Raw genomic sequence first — 26,677 nt, 5'->3', positions numbered from 1 at the left:
TAAGGACCATAAGGCCTCTTGGTACTCTATCATTTGCTACATAGTTTTCGAGAGAGACTTTCTCCCAATACACATCTATTTCTTTCTTGGAAAGTCTTTCTAATTTGATACATTTTGATCGTAGATCTTCATGTTTATTACCAAGATTCGAAAAAGCATGTGTCATATCTCCTCGGGGAGTAAACAAATTCTTGGTTTCTTCCTCTCGGTTTTTCAAGTAGGCTGCCATTTGTAGGAAATATGCATATATATGCTGCATATATAGCTCTCATCCTTTTGTATTGTCTCTATATTGTTCATGTTATTTTGTTGACTGCGTTTTCGCCACAATGTGTTCATTATTATCTTTTGACATGCTTCTTTGTACCCTTGCATCCGCCCCCTAACCAACCCTTGTTTTTCTGTCTATCAATCAATTTTGTTATTTGATAATGCTTATTATGGCATGATGTTTTGATGTTTTAATTTCCTTGTCATTTTATGATTGTGATGCTGTTGTCACACAATCTTTGATACTTTTTGCTTATTTCATTTGATGTTAAACCAGCCCAGATTTGAAAAAGGCTCAGAGCGAGCCGAAACATGTTATCACTTATGGGCTTTACCTTACCATTTAATGTGTGACAATACAACACAATTAAATGACCGTATAACTGGTGGCGCTGAGTCCTGGAATTTTTTCCTATTCTATGTTTCTTGTGGTGACGGTTAGGCTTTACTACCATCTGGTTCCAGAGACATGCGACATCCATGTACTCACAGTAACAACTTCATATCAGTAGCAGTTTCTCTACTTCCTAGCTTCGGGATTATAAGGTGTCGCCCTACAGAGCAGCTTTCCTCAAAGCCAGACTTTTCATTTTCGACATAGCAAACAACCCCAATAGGAAAGCAAATTAGATCTGAAACACATACAGGGCCAATTGCAGTGATACAAAACAAAAAAGCAGAAATTGCGCTCTTAAGACTGAAACATAAGTACTACATTAGCGCAAACAGGCGGACAAACTACTGGCAAGACAGCTCTGTGAAAAGGGGCGTCAGAAAGTCATACTGAAATTAAAGGACATACATGGCCAAATAAAAACATCTAATGAGGAAATGGGGAGACAATGCAAGACTATTACCAGATCCTATACAAGTCAGATGAGCCGAGGGAAGATAAACAGAAAGATTACAAAGAGAAACTCACCCTCTCCCAGATCTCAAACACAGATAAGATGTCATTGGACAGGGGCATACAGGTCGAGGAAGCAATCAAAAAACTCCCTAGAAACAGAGCGCCGGGCCCAGACGGCTACCCAGATGCCTTCTACAAAAAATATCAAGATTTGCTGGCCCTGAAACTAACAAACCTTTATAATAGCTTCAGGACCAAGGGGAACATAACAAGCTCCATGAACGAAGCTAAACTGGTAGTCTTTCACATACCAGGAAAGGGCCCATCTCTCCCAGGGTAATGCCGCCCGATAGCCCTAATCAATTTGGACGCCCAACTCTACACAAGAATTCAGGCGGAAAGACTCATACAGCTACTCCCGACACTCATAGGCTCAGACCAATCAGGATTTATACCCATGAGACAAACCGCAGATAACACACGCAGGGTGAGCCATCTAATTGAGAAAGTAGAACACACCCATACCCCAGCTATTCTTTTGTCTCTGGACGTGGAGAAAGCGTTCGATAGAGTAGAATGGACACAATTATTTCACACAATGGAAAACATAGAATTCGGGACAAACTATCTGCAGATGATTAAAGCTAACTTTAATACACTTTTGTTGCGGATATCCCTGAATGGAACCCTATTGAGACAGGTACCCCTGAGTAGAAGCACTAAACAGGGATGCCCACTCTCACCCCTACTATATGTCATATTCCTGGAGCCGCTACTGATCCGGATTCGTGAAACACACCAGGTGACGGGCATAGTGATGGGAGGAGACAAACATAAAACCATGGCCTTTGCCGACAATATGCTGATAGCATGGACGACCCAGAACTCTCACTCCCTGCACTTATGAAAGAGCTAGACCAATTTGGATCCCTCTACGGCCTAAAAATAATCAAACAAAAATCAGAAATCGTAAACCTAACCGAGGACCCACCAGAAGTAGACAAACTGGCCCTAGCCACTCAACTGAACAACACCCCAAAAGGAATCACATACCTAGGGATCAAACTAACGTCCTCAATTGGATAGTTCTACAATGCCAACGATCCGAATCTTCTGGCGAAGCTAAAAATAGGCCTAGAGAAATGGAATCCTCTCAACATCTCTTGGTGGGGGAGACTGACGGTCATAAAAATGTACAGAAACTACTTTATTACTTCCAAACACTGCCAGTGAAGATCCCGAGATCGTTCTTTAGGTCACTGAACAAAATGGTGAGCGCATTTCAGAAGGAAATACAAAACTCCTAGAATAGTGATGCCAACCTTAACAGCACAGAAAGACCAAGGTGGGCTAGCGCTCCCCCACTTTCGAGAGGTACTACGAGGCAGCATAACTGAGAATTATAAATGAATGGGTAGCACAATCTCCTCAACACAGCTGTGCAAGACAAGACAGGGCCGTGGCAGGCTCCCCCCTCTCCAATCTTCTATGCCTAAATAAACACTATAGACACCCTAATACCAAAATAAGTGAGATCATGGGGGCAGGGATCGAGGCCGGGACACAGCGGTCAAAAGAGGGGCCCTAAAGACATTCCCATCACCCTTCACTCTGATGTTCGGAAACCCCGACTTCCAACCGGGGATGGATATGAACTCATATATTAGCTGGAGACAAGCAGGATGCAGCATGATAAGAGATATGTACAGGGGCCAGTCTATCACGACATATCAAGAATGTAAAAAGTCAGTGGGGATAATGTCCAAGGAGGAATTCAAATACACCCAACTAAAGCATTGGATTACCTCCCCCGACAAAGAAGCGGCCACTAGACAATTGACCATGTTCCAAATCTCTATGACAACAGATACAGTCTCCAAAAACAAAGTCTCCAATCTCTACAAATTCCTGAACGACCAAGGGGAGGTAATACAGTAGAACTAGATGAAACATTGGGAAAAGACACTGGGCGAGCCCATAGCACAGAAACAATGGGAATGTGTATGGAACATATTTCCCAAACTAACACGCTCCATACAGATGAGAGAAATGTGGTAGAAAGTCATACTACAGTGCCACTACACCGCCAAAAGACTCCACGCAATGTACCCAACCACTAACGACAAATGCTGGCAAGGATGCCCCACAAAAGGCAACTGGAAACACATATGGTGGAGCTGCCCAATTCTCCAGCAGTTCTGGGGGGACGTGAAATCCCAGGAAGGCAAAATGATACAAAGGCCAGACGAACTGCAGGACAAGGTTTGGTTGGCCGGAATGTGGGAGCCAGGCCAGAGTTCTTATACGAAAACACAACAGAGGTGATAGCGGCGTGGCTGAAGATCGCCGAACAATGGAAACAAAAATCCCCGCCCACAATATATGACTGGCTCCAAAAAGTATGGAGATTTGTCTCTCTGGAATGTATGACCTACAAACTACAAGGAACGCCAGAAGCCTTTCGGAAAGACTTGGGCAACATCCTGTCCTACCTACAAAGTAACTACTATATGCTCCAATGGTGCCCACACAACATCATAATCCTGGACATTCTATAAAACTATCCACCCCACCAGAAGAACCAGACCACACCACCCGAAAGGGGACAGGGGGGAGACAAGGGAGTTGGGGGGGGGGAATGTTGATATTGTTAATGTTAATATATGTATGCTCAACTAAAAAAAACAATAAAACGTGAGAAAAAAAATGTAAGTATTGCATCACTAAAAACAATACCAAGTCAATGGATGGGGCTCGCGAGGTGTGGCTGGCAGCTTCGTCAGAGAAATCAGGAATGAGTTTTACGGATGCTCTAACCATCGCATTCTCCCCTCCATTGAGATCATTGCCCCTTTTCTCAAGTAGCAAGAGACCTCCAAAAAATATTTTATTGCATTTAGGATAACTTTGTGTTATTTCAAATCCTTGTTGATGCTTTCATAAAGCCTTAATAATGAATTTAGGATGAGGTTCAATGCATATATGGAGGGTGAGCCCAAATTCGTAGCAAGCTACGGCGTCTGAAATAGGTGGGGAGATGACAGAAAATCAGTAACTGCAGCACCCCACCAGGGCGGAGTGTTTGTTTCCCATTAATCTGATATGAAAATAGGGAGCAAAATCTTGTAAAGAACCCAATGAAAATTCTTGATGGTCCATATTGGAATCATTCAATTGACTCATAGGCTATCTCTGCACACATTAGCTCTTCTATTACAGTCTGAAGAAAGGGAGATTTTGGAAAGAGACTGGTTTCTGGAGAAGAATGCACTTCGACATTGGTCCTGAGACCCAACTGCAGGCCACTGAACCTTCCTCGACATTGCTCAAGTTCCGAGAGCGAGCATGAAAAAAAAAACTAAATTCTGGATGTTGATGATCTTGCTTTTACTATTTCTCCGATAGCGAAGTGGAAGGATGCCGTCATTTGGACCGAGGATATCATGCCTGGACAGCAGAGCTGGTCAGAGCTTTACTGTGGCAGTCTGTAAGGAAGGCATGGTATCAAACAGTGAAGACAGACACAAGTGATCACAGTTCAAGGATGATTATTGAACTTTCAAAATGGATTGGAAAAACACCTGTCCAATCCTAAATCTAAAGATGGGAGCAAGCTTCGACCATCAAATCATAATAATGCACTCCTAGTAGAGTATTGCCAAAATAAAAGGGCCTATACTAATAAATCTATTGCCAATCCTTATATCTAAATACAAATGGTGTAGGAAACAAGGTTATGCAAAAGAAAAGTATTCAAGAAATGCTATGTCAGGATAGTTGAGTCGTTGGCTTCCCTTCTCCGCGTTTTCAGCACAGGACAGGCGGCACACTTGAACTTAGCACACACTCTGGCTTCTCTAGAACAAGGATGCAGTTCAAAACCTCAGTAAAGCCAAAGTCTCTTTGCCATTCAAATTCTCTTATTACAGAGGGTCTGATGTGACAAACCAACTGTTCACCCTGGGTCTCCCTCTGTCCGGCTCAGACCCACTTTAACAGTTCCTTTCTTCTCAATTGGCCTCCCTCGATCGTGCTCGGAACACTTTATCTCATTTTCCAATCTTTCCTTTCTTCTCAATTGTTTTCCCGCCATCGGGCTCGGACCACTTTATCTCATTTTCCAATCTTTCCATTCTATATCAAAAATGTAATTTCGACTGTGCGCAAGGTTTTGCTTGACCACCTTGATTCACAAACTCTTTCTCCTTACAACTCCTTAACTTTCACTTCCGCGATGCATACCTGACAGAGACCTTTGATTGAGCATGCATTCGGTGCCAGACCACTCTGTCAATGGTATTGTATGAAAGTTCAAGCACTCATCAGCAGTTTAACTTTACTCACGTCTTTCATAACACACGTTTTAACAATGTTCATTCAGCACACGTTATACAATGTTGCTGCTTGCAACCTTGGCTTCAACACAGACCGGTCTGGTATTGGTTTCTCCAACTCACTGGCTGTGTTGATTTCTTTATCACTACTTTGTTCTTGTAGCCAAAGATGGTAAAACGGCGGCTTCTGCTTCTCCCCGACTCGATTAGTCATGTAGGAGGAGCGCAGGTACCTCCGATACACAATGCAGGATTTTTCGGACTGGTTTCGTGGCCTTAAGCTGTTCAACCTTGAGGTCTTGTGAAAGTAAAGTTTTCTTGCCGGAAAAGTCAAGGGAATTTCCCTCTTTGATATGATATGATATGGCATTTATAACACGCCTGTACCCAAGTGTTTCTATACGCGGAACCCCTCGTACTACACCGTCTTTCATCCATCATTCAGCTACCGTCTTGAAGCTGCTATTTCCTCATGTGTTTGCCTCGCTCAGAGTGTGCTCTCGTGCTCCGCCATTTATCTGTGTTGGAAAGTTTAATGGAAGTCAGGTGTGTGTGATGGTCAGTAATTGCCTGACCTTGCCTTACCATTGTATTGGGACACGTCAGGTATACTGCTCGGGTGTTAGTCTGTTTTCTCCAGAGCGGCTGTCTGTGTGAAAGCGTTCATGTAGGAAAAGGGGGGGTGGGGCTGTGGTAGAATCCCTATGTATCCTACCTGGTAGGATGGGGTACAGGTGTTATGGGGAAGGGGATACCGTGTCTCACCATCCAGTGTCCCACTCCCCAAAGATCCCACACCCAGGTGATCCTCCTGCACTGGTCCACCCTCAGGAACCAGATCCAAAAGCGATGGCCATGTCCTGGCCACCTGGAAGACAGATCCCCGGGGACTAGTGGGTGATACACCTTCTGGTTTCTCACAGTTTCGTACATATTTATTTTTTGTATATATAAATATATATATAGAGCAAAATTATTCACAGAGATAGAGGTAGGTAGCGACTCCAAAGCTACAAGCTTTAATATACAATAGGATATAAGGAAAAACAAACTTCGCTCACCAATTCTTATCAGCCCCGAGCACGTCCCAAATACCTCCAACTACTCTTGGTACTTTGCATGTCACAATCGCGCATTGCGCAACGCCCAGGCTCCAATGGCTCCTCCACTACAAAGACTGTAAAGCATGCAGCAGTTTCCATCCAGATAATATGCCCAAGTTCAATGAGGACCTGATCCACCTAATAGCCCCCCTCGTTAAGCCACATAGCTCCACCATTTTTCTCTGTGATTTGTATCGCTGGCTGGGAGATTTAGGGGACCAACATGCTTTAGAACTAGACGCAAGCTTCAAAAATTCTCAGTTCACCATCTTGAATACTGAAGCAACACACTCAGGCGGCAATATACTGAATTGGGTGGCAGCCAGAAATACCCAAATGGACATCACTAATACAAAAGCTTGCGCTTGGTCTGACCATCGCTTTGTGATTCATCTTCCCAGTAAACCTTGCAAAGCACATAATTTGCCTAATACAATAGTCAGCAGAAACTATATTAAAATCAATTCTGCAGATTTAAATCACTGCCTCATGCTTGTTATGGATAACACCCAGGATTCTGATCTTCCTGAAACTCTGGTTAATGTCTACTCGACAAAGTTAAACGAATTAGTGGACAGAGCAGCCCCATTAACATCCAAGTTGGTCAGAGACAGATCCTGCAGACGCTCTTGGTTTACCCTGGTCCTAGCCGACCTAAGAAGAGATAAAAGGAAAGCCGAACGGATCTGGGGAAAAAATCAAGGCATTGAAAATAAATCCATCTGGAAATTGCAACAAAAATATATAAAAACAGCATTTTGGAATCCCCAAACAACTTTTACAATGATGAAATCGAGTTGTCAGGAAGTGCCCTAAGAAACGATTTGAGATTTATAAAAACCTTGAGAAACCCACTCTCAAACCTCAAACATTCCTGCCCTCTAGGGAAGACTGCATTACAATCCAACAAGCCTTCACTAAGAAAACTGCATCAGCAAGGGATAAAATTGCCAACATTGCTGAGAACGACACTAACTGTGCAGATCTGTCAACAACAGATAAACGAGACTGGGCCTCCTTATTCCATCTGCACCCGGTATCGGATGAGGACATGCTCTCTACACTCAAAACAATGCATCCCACTTCTTGGCCAAGGGAAATTATTCCATCTAAGCTTATCCTGAACAACCCCTCAATTGTTGCATCATCTTGATGTGTTTTGTAAACTCTTCCTTCATCCATAAAGTTGTTCCAGACATCATAAAACATGTTGTGGTCTCTCCTTTGCGGAAAACAGTCAAATCTCAGCCCAAAAGATCCCAGCAACTTGCAAACTTTTACTAATACACAGTTTCTTTTTGAGGTCACTGATAAAATAGCCACGCATCAGATTCAAAACCATTTTGAATGTTCGGGCATTCTCCATAAGATGCAGTCCGGCTTTCGTTCCAACCACGGTACTGAAAGTGCACTACTAGACCTTCAATCACACATGTTAGAGATCCTGGAAGAGGCAAGTCCGGCTTGCTAATACTCTTCGACTTATCAGCAGCCTTTGACTTGCTTGACCATAAGAAACTTTTGGATACCTTATTGGCTACTGGCAAGTGCTTTAGCAAAGCCACAAAAACTGGATTAGTTATTTCCTGAGTAACAGACAATCCTGTGTGTGCTGGTGGAACGTCGCCTCAGACACCAAATTGATACTCTATGTAGTTCCACAGGGAGCCTGTTTGTCGCCTTTCCTATTTAACGTATACGTTAAATCCTTTTGTGATCTTTTAAGCACCCTCAGTGTTTACTTGACCAACTATGCTGATGACACACAGCTCCTGATGGAACTGAGCGGAGATTACTGTGTAGACTCAACTAGACTTGCCTACATCTACAGTGCCATTAAGGAATGGATGTCCCGAAATTGGCTGTCTTAATACTACTAAAACTGAGCTCATGATTTTTGGCTCTTACCAAGTTCAAGCCAAAGTCAGCTCCGAATATTCACAGTGGAAAATAGATGGTCACTGTTTGAGTGTCGTAGACAAGGTTAAGGCCTTGGGTGTGTTTGTTGTTTTGTTTGTTTGTTTACAATGCGCGCCAGACCTGAAGGTATCAGGGCGCAAAAGATAAAAGAAGGCATTCAGCTTAGTTACAAGTGGCATATGGTACACATCGAGATAAACAGGCATGAAATACAGGATATACAGGCAATTTACAAGTGGCATAAATTACAAATTAACGCAGACAAGCATGAAATACACGATATACAAGCAATGTAGACACAGAGAAAAGCATATAGTATAATGAACAAAGTGCAGTTAGGAATGTAATTTTCAAGGCAATTCAAGGCTATTTACAAGGTGAAATGCTAGTGGCTGAAAATATTACTTTTCATTATCTTTGAACCAGTTAATGAAGTTCTGTCTAAATTTGGTGAATGTTTGGTCAGATCAGTGGTAGTGGCAGGGAGTTCCCAAATTGTGCTGCCTTGACCGGGAAGCTAGTGCCCCCAATTGTAGATAGTTTGAATCGTGGGACAAGAAGACAATTAGTGTTGCCTGTTCTAGTGGGTCTACTTGAAGAGTTTCTGTTAATTCTTTCTGTCAGGTAGCGTGGTACCCTATTATTTAGGCAATTGTGGATGAGAGATGCCGTTTTCAGTCGGATTTTGTCGTGGGTGGAAAACCAGTTGTGTTATCTCCTGGTCTCAGAAATATGTTCTTTCCTAGTTATGCTTAGTGCGGCTCTAGGGGCATTGTTCTGAAGTATCTGCATTCTCTTGATAATGTATTTGTTGGCGCCAATGTAGAGGGCTTTGCAGTAGTCCAATTTGGACAGGATGAGTGCTCTGATCAGGATCATACAGCTGTTGGGAGGATAGGAAAGGTTTGCCAGCTCTAATTAATTTACAAGTATATACAGTGGCGGAGGCATAGGTATTTACTTGTTTGGTAAATGTTAGAGTGGAGTCAAGGTAAAAACCTAACGTTTTTACTTCTTTGGCAACTTTAATAGAGTTCCCATCAATGGTGAAGGATGAATATTCAGGGCCTAGTCTAGTAAGGCGGGAGGTAGTGCCAAGGATGATGAGCTCCGTTTTATCATCATTCAGCAGAGACCGTGAGAGGCCATCCATGCCTGAATGATGCTGTAAATTCTATTCACCAAGGCCAAATCCTTGTCATAATCCCCAGTAAGTGGTAAGAGGATCTGAGTATCATCTGCATAGTTGATGTAGGTGATACCAAGATGGTCTAGATCATCAAAAAGGGGCTTGGTGAATATACTGTACAAGGTTGGAGAGGCAATGATCCCTGGGGCACCCCACAAGTGATGGGGATAGGGTTTGCGGCAGCTGAGGGGGAGAATACTTACATAGTCCTGTTACTGAGGAAGGACTGGAGAAATTGGCTGCTGAGTCCAAGTGGCTGCATAAAACCTTGTGATCCACCAAGTCAAATGCAGCCGAGAGGTCAAGTAAGAGGAGCAGAGCTAGTTTCCCATTGTCTCTAAGTTCATCTATTTGGGCTTTGAGATCGATTAATGCTGTTTCTGTGCCGTGTTGTTGCCGGAAACCAGATTGGCGAGCTCCTAGGAGTTGGTTAAATTCCAAGAACTTCTGAATTTGGAAGTATACTACCTTATCTAAAAAATTTAGGAGGAATGGCACTGTTGTGACAGGCCTGTAGTTAGTCGATATAGTAGGGTCTAGTGTTTGTTTCTTAAGGAGAGGGAGTACCCAGGACGCTTTAAGGTTACATGGGATAGTACCTGATGAAAAGGAGGTGTTAATAAGTTTCGAGATGAAAGGTGCTAGATCTCTGGCAGCATCCTTGATTAGTTGTGCTGGGCATTGGTCGCCCTGGCAATTTGAGGGTTTGAGTGAAAGTATGCCCTTCTCAATCTCAATAATAGTAGTTTAGAGAAGCTGAAGCGAGTTAGTTGTTTGAGAGGTGGCGAGGGAATTTTGTTGAGTGAAGTCGAGGGTGTTAGGGAGGCTTTCTTGTGTGCTATTTTATGCTGAAGATTAGAAACTTTATTGACTAGGGCATGCTGTAAATTGGAACACCACGTTTTGTCTTTGACGCAGTTGTCTTGTGCTGGAATGGGAGTTTCTAGTTCTTTTAATATTGTGAATAGTTCTTTCATACTGGAGTTAGCTTGTAGGATTCTGTTATTGTAAGTTTCCTGTTTCGCCAAGAGGATGTCTTTCTTGTATTGTGCTGATATGCTAATTAAGTTTGTTTTATTTTCAGGAGATGGAAGTAATCTCCACGCAGTTTCATATTTCCTTTAATTGAACCGCAGGCTTTTCAAGTGTGGGGTGAACCAGGTGTTGAGGTGGCTTTTAGGCTTACTATTTCTCAATTTTAATGGGGCAATATCATCAAGAGCGGTGGTCATAGCTTTGTTATATTCGTTAACTAGAGAGTTGGGATCCATATTGTGAGGTAGTGAGTTGAGATTGGGTAGAATTCGGGGAAGAAGTTTATCTAGAGTGATATTCTTTTTGTTTCTGGTTAGTGTTGGGGGGGATAAGGTCGACTTGGCGGTAAACGTAAATGACAGCAGGTGATGGTCTGTCCAGATTTGTGGGGTAATAGCAGTAATCAAAGCGTTACAATTGTGATCCAACCAATCAAGTATTCGCCCCTTGTTGTGTGTTGGTAGGTTCACTCTCTGAGTGAAACCGAGTTCTGCCATGATGTTGGCCACAGTAATTGCATGTTGGTCTTTCGGGTCCTTAAAACCCAGGTTAAGATCTCCCAGCAATAAGATTTGTGACATGCTTTTAAGGTTATCAGATAAGATAGTGGAGATATCTTCATTGAGGTGTCAATAGGGCAGGGCAGTCGATATATGAGATGGATCTTGAGGGCTTGGGAGTTGGCGATGGGTAATTTGACTAACAGGGATTCACATTATTTAATGTCAGGAGAAGGGGCTAATCTCATGGACGCCTCCCTTAATGCTGATGCCCATGTAGAGGGGGTGTTAAACAGCTCGCAATAACATCTAAAAGTATTAAGGCATATCAAACCTCTTCTATCCCAGAAGAATTGGGACGTAGTAGTCCGCGCTCTCATTATGCCTCGCTCCAAATGTTACAAAACAAGGATTTCGTATTGCTTTTGAAATCCCGAAACGCGAACATATCTCGCAGGCAAGAAGAAGGCTTCATTGTCTCCCTGTCTCTGTGAGAACAAAATTCAAAGCCCTATCAATTATTCACAGGTGCATCCATGGAAATGCTCCTTTCTATCTTAAGGAAGATTTGAAGCCTTACAATACTCCAAGGTTGCGCCTCTCTAGTACCCAATGATTGCTAATCACTCCCAGGGCCAGAAGAGCTTGGGGCATGGGACGATAATTTGCTGTTCTTGCAACTCAAGCCTGGAACTCCTTAGCCATCAAGCTGCGCCCGTGAACCTCACTATCTGCGGTTTAGAAAGCATTTGAAAACCTTGTTATTTGACTAAACAGTTATTCCCCCTGCTCTTGCCGAATCTAGATGACTGATTTTATTTGTCTCGTCTTACTTTGCCCTTTGTGTCCTTATGTTAGTGCCCTGATGCCTTCGGCGCTATATAAATAAATAAATAAAATAAATAAGAAACCCTGATGCAGTGCTGTGGAGGACCAAATACAAGAATTAAAGGTTTTTGAAGTGGTCCTGTTCCCCCTGGCGTGCCTTAAAGTTCCCTTGTGACTAGTAAAACCCCACGCTATACCTTTTTAAAAGACATCTCAATAAACTGGACAATGCTGCTAAAATGATTGGCTGTGCATCCCAGTCTTCAGACGCAGAGTGCTGCCTTTCATTACAAAGAGTGCTTATTCTGTGTCTTCATTTACAGATGGTGGGTTATAGTGTTTGTGATTAGCGTATTAGTATTTTTAGTTTAATTAAAGTAATTGCGGAAAGGACTTTCTTTTATTTTGGTACTACAGAACCATTGCTGCTTGGACTGCTTCTTGCTGGGTCACTTCCCTCAGCCCATGCTATGAGTGCCCTGATAGCACCTTTATGATTGGGATCACTGAGGTTTATTAGTAGCATGAGGCTGAGTAGGAGTTTCATCCACTACTCATCCATGTACTCCCACAGAGCAATCATTTTGTTGCACTCCCTCAAACCAAATTGTTAGTTATAGGATTGGTGTCTCGCACAACATCTATGCCAATTTGGCTTGTCCTCCTTTCTTTCAACTTTGTATGGGGAAAGGATGCCCAGTGTGTGCGTTCTAGGGCCCTGCATAGCTTCATCAGTGTATGTTAGAAGAAGCTGGATCGCTCAGAGAGAACAAGGACAAGAATAAGAGCCCCTTGGACAAGGTCAGTAGTGCAGGCAACTGTAAGACCACAACCCCACTAGCCATCATGCCTGGTTTCGGATATTGTGTTACTGAAACTAGTCTCCAGCTTTTTCTTCTCACCCTCAATCTGCTTGCTGCTGCTGCTAAGTATCACATTCTCCCAGCCCCTTCTATAAAAGAGCTCTAATTTGAGCCAGACTCTATTGCAGCTGTTCACCCTACATATACCCTTTATGGAGATTGGAAACTTCCGAAAGCCGCTCTTTCTTTCTGCAGCTTCCAACTAAACAGAGCTGCAAAGGTACTTTAAGCGCAACAATGCCACATATCACTCTTTTCTCAAGTTATTCAAACCAACGCACCAATAGCACCCACCTAGCCCTTTCCTCTCTCTCTCTCTCTCTCTCTCGCTCTCTCTCTCTCTCTCTTTATCTTTTTCTTTCACTCTCATATGCAGGGAAAGAGTGATGTACTGGAACTCAAAGGGTACCTTCATAGCTGCTATAAGGAACACACAATTTCCAGCTCAGTGTAGCTTTACCCATTCCTGCAAATCCCCATCTTCAGTTTTGTAACTTGCAAGAGGTGGAGGGCGGTACAAAAGTGTCACCTGGACATTCTTTAACTAAATACATATATGAGACTCACAAGCAAGAAACATGCTTATCCACAAGGTTTACCTGCATCTCCTGACCAGTGCAATACTTCTTGTCCATTTTTCCAATTTCATAACTCTGACTAGAGAGGAGAGAAAAACAATGGAATTGAATTATGAGAAAAAGGCTGTTCAACACCCAATAACCTCCCTGCGCCCACCCCGGGTCACACTTTAAGCCCACAATGCTGAAGAAGTCGAACAAATTACTATATGATGGTGAATCCTTAGCACTCATCAAGGGGAGGATTTAGTGGCATTTACACACATGCAGTCAGGGAGATGGTGGACGTGGCCTCCCATTTGTCTGTGTATCCCATATTCACGTATAGAATGCACGTTATGCACTCGCACATATTAACAAAGCACAATACACAGACACATTGTGTCGAATTTAGGAAATAAGTCACTGTGCTGTGATTTAGGAATGAAAGTTGGACACAAGTTAGCCATGTTTTTGGTTAAAGACTTTTAATAAAATAAAAGGTGTGGGAAAAAGCCTCTCTGACCCTGTTCTAAGAGGATTATCTCTACCTAAAACAAAACTAAGGATCGGTCAGGATGTCAAAATCAAAACTGTCCTTATTTCCAAAAGTTCTTTTCTGACCCTCACACTATGTACTAAACAAAAAAGTGAAATGGGAAATGTTTTTAACCTTTGATGCCTTTTGAAAACATGTGCCTGTAAAGAAAGAATAAGTAGCTCCAACTCAAAAGTGCTCCAAGGATAAAGAGTTCTTGTTCCAGAGAGTGACTTCCTTCCCCTGGATTGGTCTTTAATATAAACAGGTCTGATGCCTCTGAAAAGAAATGCTCATGAAGAAAGAATAAGTAACTCCAACTCAAAATATCTTCAAGGATAAAGAGTCCTTGTTTCAGAGGGTGACCTTGGGCCTCATTACGAGTTTGGAGGCAGCCATGGAGCTATTGCTCCATGGCTGACTCCAAACCGGGCTCCATTACCGGGTTCCTGCAATGGGGACTTACCGGGTCATTCCGACATAGGAGGACCCGGTAAGTCCTCCTTGCAGGAAGCATTCCACATTCCCATTTGAGCCCCGATAGGGCTCAATGGGAATGGGGAGGGAGGTAACAACGGGCACATTACAAGTGTCCCGTTGTTGCCTCCCTCTTCCCCTCGCGGGACTCGGAAAAGACGTTAGGTTTTACCAGACGTCTGATCCGGGTCCCGCAAAGAGAACCTTGTTATACATGCTCCTGTAATGAAGGGGGCCGTCCCGTACTGGCCCCCTTCATTACGGGAGCGCAAGCCTCGTAATGAGGCCCTTTGTGTCTTGTTGGGTCCACAATGGCACTGTCACACACAAAGTTCTATTATTCTATTCACTTCAGAATTCTGTGGCCAGGATTACGCTCCTGCCAGTCTAGCCAACACAGTCCAAATATCCTTGCTTAGGACCTCTTGTTTCCACACATTTGCAAATTGCCCGGTATACTCTCCTGCCAGGGCTTCTTATATTCATGCACTTGTAATTGCCTGGTATACTCTCCTTCCAGTACTTCTTATATTCATTCACTTCCACATTTGTACATTTTTCTTTGTTGGATAATATATCCTCTTCCATGCATTCACATACTGGTAAGGGCTTTGATTTCAATTCACTTTCCCTTCTTACAATTAGTTTCTTCGCTTTCTCCTGTTCTAAAGTTTGCTTTGCTATTATTTGCATTTAGGGCACCCGCCAATACGCCCCAGGTTCCCCACTATCCTTGGGTTGACTCACCGGTTCTTGTTGGTGTTCTCTGACTCGTTTGTGGTCACTTGGTGAATGTACTCTTCCTGCTTTCCCTTTGTGACTGCTTTCTCTGCATCCTTTAGTCTCTCCCGGTTTCTTATTAGCACGCCGGCTTCGCATTGGGTTCAAGCAGGTACGATTCTGCTTTCTGCAGTCGGTAAACACCCAGGAGTCTCTTCCTGTCTCCAGGTGTCTATGCAGCGCATCCCCTTCTTGCAGCGTTTCCTGTCTTCCTCTTCTCAGAGCTGTGCGGCTCTGTCACACCTGCCTGGGACCTCAAGTCTCCAAAGAGACAAACCGTTCTCTCGCCAACAGCAGCAGCACTCGACACTGGGCTGCAGGTCTTTTAAATTTCCCGGGCATAGGTCTTTTCGGATAACAGCTAGGACGCTCGCTGGGTTGTAAGCGTCTTCCCTTCTGCACTTTTCTTCTCCTCTTCTTTGTCCCAGTTTTCGCAGCATTCTGGGAAAATGTGTCCATTGTGGATGTTTGATGAAAAAAGTTTGGATAATCACTTTCAACATGCCGGGATGGCAAAACAGTTCTGGATGATGAATAGATGGAACTGATAGAGGCATTCTTGTTACTTCCACATGGTAGACCAAAGTTGGGACTTAGGTTTATATGCTTTGGTGAAGAGTCTTTCCTGTTCTTCCAAGGGGAACGTGTAGAGGTATGGCAATAGCCCATGAGGGTATTGGGCATGAGAGGATTATCTTCAAAGTCAAATGGGAGATACCATGTCTCATCCAATGAGGCCATGACATCTCCCCATAGGTTGACTCCTCGCATGTGATTCTCGCTCATATATCCGCCTCCAGGGTCAGTATCAGGTAGCAGTTGCCCTCCCCTGGCCACATGACAGGCGGTCACCGCCGGGGTATCAGTAATGGCTCCATTGGATACATCACAGTGCTCTCAAATATATTTCTACCACCCTAGTGAAAGGATAGAAATGTGTTTTCCAGTACAAATCCAATTTTGCATGATGGCTCATTTCAGATCCATCATGTGCAAATGGGCTCCCAGCATGCTAGAACAGGAACCTGCTAACGTCAGCAGACTTCAACCTCACACCATGCAGATTATGGGATGAGACATACACATATTATTAACCAAACACTGGGTCTCATTACAAGGATGCCGGTCTGGTAAAATTGATGCCGGTATCCTCCATACAGGCATCCTTTACCGGACCAGAGTATTCCTAGTCCTGATGCCGGCCACACCGTTGCGGGTATCATCGTTGACACGCAGCAGCCGTGCCAGTGACACTGGCATGCCACAATTAGGCCTACATTAAGTGGTGCACAGACATGCAATTAACGGCGTGGGCATGCCGGTAATAAAGGATACAATGATGTCATAAACACCGGCATCGCGTAGCAACCGTTAATAGGAATCTGGTGTGTAGAAACCTGCCACAGGTGCACACAATCATTACAGGTGGAGGCAATGGAGTCTGGCACAGCACAAGAGGAGCACTCCCACACCCCTCCCAAATCCACAATGCTACCATTGGCACTAGCAGTGCTAGAGCTGGAGGACATGCCTGCAGAGCTACTCTTTGAGGAGGCAGTGAGCCAGAGTATACAGCAGAGGCGCAGGATGAGAAGGAGGGCGAGAATGGGCCAGCAGATACCCATTGTGCAGGCAATTATACCCCGAAGGCAGTCACCAATCCCCCACCTAACGGCCAGCCATTTGTTCTAACCTCTGCTCAGATCCACACCCTGTACCGGCTGGACAGGGACACCATCACCACAATAGTGGACCTCATACATGATGACCTGGTGAGCCTAATCAATATCCAGACAGCCATCCCCCCCTTGCTGAAGGTAGTGTCTGTGCTACACTTCCTTGCCACAGGTACTTATCAGCACGCAGTGGGGCAGCTGCATGGAATCTCTCAACCCTGTTTCTCCCGTGTGCTCAACCAGATGCTAGTTGCACTCCTGTACAACGCACTCAACCACATTAGCTTACCACAGACTGCGGAGGAGGTGAATGCAACCAAAATAGCATTCCATTCACTTGATGGCTTGCCAAATGTAATAGGTGCGCTCGACTGTGCACATGCAGAGCTGGTTGTCCGGCATGCTGTAGAGGTAGTGTACTGCAACAGGAATCTGTACCATTCCCTGAATGTACAGATGATGTGCGGTGCACGCAAAATAATCGTGCATTGATGTACAAGAATCCCTGGCTCCACACATGACGCCATGGTGATGCGCAACTCCACGCTGCCCCGCTACATGGCACGACATGCTGGTCATCGTACCCGGCTGTTGGGTGAGTCTAACCACAGGGGCATGAGGAGTTTTGAATTGGGGCGGGGGTGGGGGGTAGTTACCAGCATAGGCAACCTGTCTGCTGGGTGGGTCATGAGGGGTGTTCAATTGGGGGGGGCAGTTACCAGCATAAGCAACCTGACTGCTGGCTGGGCCATGAGGGGTGTTGAATTGGGGCGGGGGGGGGGCAGTTACCAGCATAGGCAACATGTCTGCTGGGTAGGCCATGAGGGGTGTTGAATTGTGGGGGGGCAGTTACCAGCATAGGCAACTTGTCTGCTGGGTGAGTCTAACCACAGGGCCATGAGGGGTGTCAGAACATAGCATAGGATTGCAAGCTTGAGGATCACAAGTGCACACTGCATGCATCAATCCATCATCACTCCTGCAAAAACCTGCATTACCAGGTATGCATTGAAGTGCAGAGAGACTGGGTAGGGCAATAGAACACTAAGTCAGATGAGGAATTAGACCAAGCAACCTCATCATTCCCACCCTGCACAACATGAAACCACACACATTGAATGGAACAAGACCACACACAGCGTACTGGGTGCCTTCAACTGCGACCTTTGTAAATGTAACAGAATGAGCAACACAGCTAATGCATGCAGATGTGCAAGGCCTTCACAGCCATGTCTACATGCAATCAACAGCCACAGTGCACACATCAGCACATGTATCGGGAACATCACAAAACATGAACCACATGTACCACAATGCACCACTCTGTAGTGACAATGCATGAAATACATGATCTCAGCAAAGCAATTCACGAGTCATGCTGCCCTGCCAGAGAGAAAACCATCCACCACACAGAAAAAATCAGTCACTGCACTCAATACACTTGTACACCGCAGATCAGTATGCCTGTCATGTCACCTTAAGGGACACCTCCAGGTAGAATGGGTCAAGTATAAAAATAAAAAAAAAACACAATCATTGACTACCACCAAGATATAATTGAGAGGTGCAGGACAAAACCAGCTTCGTTTCTACCATGCTAACACCCACCCTGCCATATCACAGTAACGTAACCCTTCACTCATGAAACATACCACCAATAGATATCTGACCTAGTCATATGGGGGAAGGCGTCAATGGATATGTACATGGAGACCTGTATATGTTGGATGCACACTGGGGATACCACTGTATTACATAAAGCAAATTAGGCAAATGTGTGAGTTGCCACTGTATATGCACAGTCCATTTCCTTTGGTACCACATTAATGAAATCTGACAGAGTGCAGGTTCACATTGAATGGGCCATGTGACAGCAACTGCACCCATCCCCCCTCACCCCCCCACCCATGGATCAGCCCTTAGTTCACTTACCGGGCTCATAGAGAATGACACATGCCATGTACAGTGATGAATCCCTGCCTTAGTTGCATTTCATTATGAACACTGTACAGCCAGTGCTAACTTGGAATGACCAAATTAATCACAAGTACTCTTTCTCTTGCTCCCAAGCAGGTGATGCGGGGTATCCCCTGATGGGCTGGCTCATGATCCCCATCAGGCAACCAAACAACAGGCACGAAGAGGCCTTCAACCGTGCACATGCACTTACACGTGTCACCATCGAGCAGACATTTTGCCTGTTGAAGGCCCGGTTCTGCTGCCTCAGCAGGTCAGGGGTGGTGGGGGCCTCATTTACGCCCTGAGAAGGTGGGCAAAATTGTGCTAGTATGTACCATGCTACACAACATGTGCATCCGGCGCAATGTGCCCCTGCCCCCTGATATGGACATGATGCCACCTGGGGATGAGGATGATGCTGGAATTCCTCTGCGCCACAATGGCAAAGATGGACGTGCGACATGGCAAGATTTAATTGGCCACTACGTTTGATGGACTGGAAAAGACATGGCACAGGGCATGGGTCACACTGGGCACTGGACACTGTACATGATTAAATAGACACACACTCAAGAAGCAATGTCCAGTCATGTTTTTTTGTGACACCAGGTGTATTGAATAAGGATAAACTATGTACAGATTTGCATGTTTTACCTAACACTACTATCCCGTTAAATTGATCCCACACCCCCTCCCCCACACCCATTTCCCCTACACCCCTCCCCTACTACCCCCACACCCAATACCCCTAAACCCACTCCCCCACTACCCCTTCCCACATGCAGTAGTCACTTGGCCTATTTATGCCCCCTTTTTGGAGGATGGGGGTGAGCCTCTGGTGGGCGATTAAGTCGCTGTGACTGACGCACAGGGGTACTCTGAATGGAACTGGTGGGTGTTGTGCTAGAGCAGTGGTATTCAAACTGTGGGTCGCGACCCCCTAGGGGTCCGCGGGTGCATCCCAGGGGGGCCCTGAGAGCTCAGCATGAAAAAAGATATTTTTTTTTTTTTTTTTTTTTAGATTGGAAGAAATGGGCAGGGGTGGCTGAAGCATGAAACTGTCTCAGGCAACAATGAAAAAGTGGCCCACAGTTGTAAGTGGATATTCATTCCTTTAGTCACAGACTGGGCCTCATTACTACTATGGCGGACCAGTAACAACGGTGCTGGTAAGCTACCGGCACCGTTGCTACCGTTCCGCCATAGTAAGAGTTGTGCTCGTGGGTGCTTGACAGCCCCCGCCAGGTCTGACCTCAGCTCGTCGGATGCACCGGCACCGTTATTAACGGTGCCGGTGCATCCGAGCTCCCCATTCCCATTTGAGCCATATGGGGCTCAAATGGGAATGGGGATCTACCGGCACCTTCGAAAGGGCAATTATCATGTCCGCCTAACTCGGCATGACCTAGTAATTGCCCATTCGCGGGTGCCAGACCCGGATGCAACTCCAGTGGCAGCTGTGCCGGTTTTACCGGCACAGCTACCGCCAGAGTAGTTATGAAACCCACTGTTTCAATAGTACCCAAAGGGGTGCTTTGTGTTAAAATGTAAGTAAATTGTGATATATTCAGCAACAATGGTCAACATTACTAACTGCATAGTTAAGTAACTCATCAAAATGGTCCACATTGGCCAAAATGGTGGCCCATTTTGATTGGCCCAAACTAGCATTTTACATTTTTGGTACAGGCATTGCCCTATAAGCCTGTCCGAGCCTGGCGGCTCATCCATAATGGCAAGAGGCGCCCACCCAGTGGCCCCTCACCCATTATGGAGGAGCTAAGGAGCCAGCCCAGTGAAACAGTGAGCACTCCCTCAGCTGCTTTATCCAGCTAATGGAGTGCTCCTGGGCTGGCTGAACTGTCAAAGGGAAACACTGTTTCCCTTTGACAGTTCAGTTTAGTTCCCCAGCCGCACATGCTCACTGAGCCATGCAAGTGCTGGGGCGTTTTGCTTCGCCAGCATTGCATAGCTCATTGGAAATGCTGGCTGGGGCACTGCATGTCTGTATGTCCGAGGGGGAGCTCCTGCGCCTCCTCGCACATACGGACAGAGCAGCTGGAGCAGGCCGTTTCAGCACCCACACACAGGCCAATGCAGAAGGTACGTTTATGTTCATTGTTTTTATTTAAACATGTGTATGGATGCGTTATGAGTGAGTGTATGGTGATGGATGCTCATGTGAATGATAGAGTGATTGCTGTATTAATGTGCAGCGCCTTGCATATACACATAATCATGTTCATTGTGTTAGGACCAGTGGGGCCCAGGGGACAGGGATGGTATCTTTTTACCGGACATCTATCATTCAAAACCCTCTGCCTTGTCCACAAGGCTTTCTGGGGCCTGGGTCCAAAATACCTTCAGCTATTCCTCCGCAAATACCGCCCCTCTCGAGCTCTTCACTCCTCTACCTCCAACTCCCTCAGGGTCAGTCGTTTATCAAAGAAACGAGCTGGGGGTAGATCTCCGTCTTCGGCTGGGGCCTCCCTCTGGAACAGCGCCCTGCCACTCTAAAACTTGAGGAGAACCATCTTTCTTCCTGCACTTATCAGACCTACCCTGTCTGCTGCCTTAAACGTAGCACTTGCAAATTGCTGGCTGCACTACCACTGTTTGTTGCCTTTATTATTTATTTATTGTTATTTATCTGTTTCTCCTCTGCTTCGCACTTTCCACTTCTCCCCCCTTCCATGCACTTTTCCCCTCACACTTGCGCGTTCTCAATGTCACTGGGCCTAGTAAGATCGCTGTTTTATTCTCCTCTGTTCCCCTCCCTTGCCTTGTCACGCTCTGAAACACTTGTGTACGAGCGCGATAGAAATAAAATATCAATGCCTGCCCCCTGGACTCCCAGCAACAATTGCAAACTGTTTGGCTATTTACCCATTTTTTGTTAAAAGTATGCTCTACAATGCAACATTTTAACCGATTATTTAAAAAAAATTCACAGGGGGAAACCCCCCCGAACCTCCCCTTAATGCCCCTCCACTTAAAAAAGATTCACCAGCCGCCACTGGCCCTCAGACTGTGTTGGGAACGGGATGGGGGAACCGAGGGACTATGGTGGGAGCACAATGGGCGGGAACCATGGGATAGTGATGGGAGCAGAGTGGGGAGAGCCCTGGGTGTGTGATGGGGTGGGGAGAGACGAGCGACTGGGTAGGAGTGGGATGAGGGAGCCCAGCGACTTTGATGGGAGCAGGTGACGGCGCGCAATATATACTGTCCATTTGGCATTTCTGGGGGGTCCCGACCTGCCCAAATTTTGCTCAGGGGGGCCCTGGCCAAAAAAGTTTGAAGACCACTGTGCTAGAGGATGGGCCGAGTGTGGTGGTAATGTGCCGTTGTCGGGCAATAGCGGTCACCAACATGTTGAATGACTCAGCCATATTGGACATCACTCCATTTCCCTCTCGCACACGCTTCGGCAGGTGGTACACACCCTCCGTGGCTCTGCCAAGCAGTCTTCGCATGCTCCATATGGAGTCCTGCATAGTCTGCCATGTCAGTTGTGCCTCAGTGAGGTACTGGGTGACCAAGGCGTGCACTGCCTGCTGCCGCCCTTCCATTTGAATGAGGCGCATCTCAATGTCTCATATGTGCCGGAGTCCAGGTAGTGGCAAGGGAGGTGGGCTCCGAGGGCCTGCGGGAGTGAACACAGCTTTGTCCTCATGGCCACCTTCGCTCTGTGTGTCGGGCCCACTGGCCTCCACAGTGCTGTGTGCTCCGAAGCCATCTGTTGGTGTTGCAGGTTTGGGCGCCTGGCTGGGTGGTGGGGATTCAGGCTCTTCCTGCAGGCTCTGGACTGGGGAATCAGGCTCTTCCTGCAGGCTCCGGACTGGGGATTCAGGCTCTTCCTGCAGGCTCTGGACTGGGGATTCAGGCTCTTCCTGATGATGTGCCTGCTTGGCCGCAGGTGTTGTGGGCTGATGTGCCTGCTATGTTTATATAGTGCAGAAAGCCTGCAGCATACATGTGACAATACAAAGCACGAACACAAAAACAGGCTAAACACCTACACAATATAATAATAACATAAATGGATTTAAGAGGGCATCAGAGCCAGCAGATGTTCCTGCTTGGCCACAGGTCTTGTGGGCTGATGTGCATGCTTGGCCGCAGGTGTTGTAGAGTGCCGGGGCTGCTTGGCTGCAGGGGTTGTAGACTGCCTGGGATGCTTGTCCGCAGGTGTTTGTGGTTGCTGGGGCTTCTGGGCAGCTGGTGTTGGTGGCTGCTGGGCCTGCTGGGCAGCTGGTGGCTGCTGGGCAGCAGGTGTTTCCTGATGGCGGGGGGGCTGTGCGGAAGATGTTGTGGCATGCTCTGGTATTGCTGTGGAGGTGCTTTGCTCCTGGCTAGAAGTGGTAGATTCGCTGTGTCCACAACGTGCTGCAGTGGACCTGGGTGTGGTGGCATGTACACCCTCGCTGTCAGATGATATGCCTGTGGGGGACAGTGAGGCAGGGCATCAGTAATGGATGTGAATCCATCTAACACACATCAATACTAGTACATTCAGATTCATGTGCATTGTCATGGACATGGTGGAGGGCATGGCGCACACATGAATGTGTGGGGGTTGCAGTGCGGGAGCATCTTTGTGGTGTGGCCATGGAGTGCGCAGTGTCTGTTGGCTGAGGTACTGGTGTCTAGTGGGTTGGGTGTTGTGGCCATGCCACAGGGGCTGTGTGACATGTAGAGTTTGATTGTGAAACAGATGTGTTTCACTTGTGGACGTTGCTGCGTTGAAGTTGACTCTGCGGGGAGGGACATGGTGGGTGTGACAAGTGTGCGACTGGTGTCATTGATGTGTGCATCTTGACATGAGGTGGTTTTGGCCATGAGGTGGCACGGCGGTGACAGCAGCAGTTGGACAGTGATGTGTGTCTGTGTGCATGCAGATGGTACCTGTGTGGGCAATACAGGGGACATGTGGGGTGTGTCAGTGGGGTTTGTTTCTTGCCTTCCTGCCAGGCACATTGTACTTGTGTGAAAGGAGGTAGTCAGTGGGTGGAATGGCAGCAGGGATCTGGTGCCACTTACTTGTCATTTGGACTTGACCATTGCCATTGGGGATACAAGGTGTGTGATGTGACTTTGGGATTATTGTTATGGACAGTGATCGGCATCATCGGAAGTCGCTGCTCCCGTCTCCGCATCTCCAACGCCCTCTATGTTCTCCATGTGGAGGACGGTTCGGCAGGTCTTCACCCACGCCTGCAGTTTGATAGGGTAAGGCGCGGCACCTCCTGTGGCCAGCCGCTGGCTGCACTCTGCAGCAAGGAGGTTGAGGACACAGAGACAGAGCTGGTCCCATCTCTTCCTACAATCCCAGACGTCCAGGGTGTTGTCCCCACCGCCGAGACTTTGCAAGCCACCTCCTCCCAAATGGCCTTCTTTCTTAGCTGTGCTGGACTTCGCAGATCAGCACAGAACACGACATCAGCATGCTCCACAAGTGTGTCTGCCAGCATGTTATGTTCTTGTTCGCTGAAGCGTGGTTTGCGGCGACGGACGGCTGCTTGCCTAGCTGACATGTTCCTCAAGGTCTGTGAGTATGTGGTTATCCAGTAACACTCCTGCACAATGAGGATTGCAATGGATTGTGTTTTTATAATGGCCGCCGGTGCATTTCCCGTTCCGGTGCAATGACGTTGTTTCCAGTGGTGGTATTACCGGGACCGGTAATTACAGCGTTGTCAGAGTCGGTGTCTGCGGTATCGAGGATGCTGGTATCTGGGGTTTAGGGGCCATTACCCGCATGCCGGTGCTGCTGTTTCCAGCATGCCGGAATGTGCGTGCATGCTGACTCAGAATCTACCGGAGAATCCGGCAGCAGTGCTACACAGAAACGGTAGCACCGGCATGCCTGTAATTTTCTTTTTTTACCGGCAACCTTGTAATGAGGCCCACTGTAACTTAGCAGATCCACTGCTGCAAGGACATGTGTATTACTCAATTTACTCAATTGTTCTATAGTGTGTTTACATGAGATGAAAGGTGGTGAACCTCATACTTGCAATGGTAGATATGCACAGACAAGTACATTGTAATTCTAGCCATCCAGTATTGGGAGATTCACTACATTAAAAAACTTAAAATATCTCTGCCATGTGCAGTATCTCAGAACATTTTACTAGATTGAAAATTCTTAGTTTTTAGCCAACTATGATCAACCTCCAAAACGCAGTTTTTATATGATGTATTTCCCCCAATTTAAACAATTGAAAAATAGAGAAAAGTTAGACAGATGGGTTGCCATGTAAAAATGGAAGTGAGACTCTGCTAACTTCAAAGCAAACTGGTTTCACCAGCATCCGGCAATGCACCCGAGTGGCAGAAGGATCTTAGCACATTTGGAGGTACTGTTAATAAAAACTCTGCTGGTTTCCTACATCCTATGCCTTCCTGGACCCTGTCCTGAATGGATACACCCATGCTGGTGAATCTACTACCGGGTGGCTATGCTCTTTAATGACTCTATATTATCAGAATTTCCAGGCACATCTAACTGCCATTCTACAAGAGACAAGGTGAGCACTGTGACCTTTCTAAGGAACACCCCAGTCTCTGAAAGTGGTAAGAATGCCAACTGAAGGTCAGTCAGTACCTTTGCAGCTCACAATTGCTTTAATTCAGAGGATAGGGCAGACCTTTCTGTTTCTTGCCTACTTTTGTTTTTGCCTCCTTCCCCACCCCTCTTAGCTTGGGGATGGACTGGCTATCCTAGTCTTTCTTTTAATGAAGATGCCATGTCAGAAAAGTTACCCACGTCTAACCCTAATTGCTTTGTCATTTTGATTTCCTAACATTTTTTATCTCCACATAGTACATTGTTACTCCTACGCGCCATAACAGTACATATAAGAACGACCATTTTAAAACAATTCATTTGCAGGATCTATAAACTTCATATTTTGCAGTGTTACAGTGCTACATAGTAATAGGCCACCTCGGATACAGTTTCATCATAGCTCATTGTGGACCAGACATAATGTTAAGAACACTACATCACTCAAATTACCATAGAGATGCAACTACTCATGGAAATAACTGCCAACAATAGACCTGATTGCGAATATTAAAATATTTTAGCGTAAGAGGTCAATAGACAAAATAATGGTCTGGTTGTCTCAATAAATAGAATTAAAATCCAAGAGTACAAGCTTGTGCTAGTAACCACAAAAGGTTGTTAAAATCAATAATGGTTAAATAAAGTTAAAAGATGGTCTCAAAAACATTCCAATTCTGGCAACAAAAAATGAAGGGCCTTATTTTTTTGACATTATGCCATTTCATATCATAGGAAGGGGGGGACATTCAGGGCGGTGACATTACGTATTGGGGTGATAATAAAGAATTAAACACCTTTGAGTTGGAACCTCATCATGCATGCCTGCCATGTTATGGATGGTTACACCCAGAGGACTAATGTTAGCCTTGGTAACATGACCTAATGGCCATTGCAGCCTCGAGCAGTGCCATCTACCTGCATGAAGTTACAAATACCACCTCAGTCATTACAAGGGACGTTGGTTGTGAGATACTTTGCCTTTTTGATCCATGCCCTATGTAAATAAGTTGATCTAAGGATGTGTTTTCAGCGCTACGTTTTTGTTGTGAAAACCACAAGACTGTGTCTAACGCTTCTGTGTGATCTTATGGCTATTCGGGTAACTATCGCTGATAAAGATCCATAAGGAGTGCACGTTCACTTTCCTAGAACCGTGCTTAACTCCCACAGTGGGAAAGGACGGCTGACCCTAAGAGGGAAGGGGCCGGGGGTTGGCATGTGGAG

At 45.8% G+C, this 26,677-nt stretch overlaps 1 protein-coding gene across 1 annotated transcript in view; it reads right to left on the bottom strand.

Moving 5' to 3' along the window:
- The window catches only part of TEX11 (testis expressed 11), a 3,096,519-nt gene that overhangs the window by 2,016,297 nt on the left and 1,053,545 nt on the right, over nucleotides 1-26,677 (bottom strand). Inside the window, exon 10 of the mRNA XM_069612434.1 lies at nucleotides 13,492-13,549. Coding sequence (XP_069468535.1) covers nucleotides 13,492-13,549 — 58 coding nt within the window. The remainder of the gene's footprint in view (nucleotides 1-13,491; nucleotides 13,550-26,677) is intronic.

This window comes from Ambystoma mexicanum, chromosome 5p, assembly GCF_040938575.1.
Source record: "Ambystoma mexicanum isolate Mex_15411 chromosome 5p, UKY_AmexF1_1, whole genome shotgun sequence".
NCBI lineage: Eukaryota > Metazoa > Chordata > Amphibia > Caudata > Ambystomatidae > Ambystoma > Ambystoma mexicanum.
This window is presented reverse-complemented; position numbering and strand designations above follow the sequence as displayed.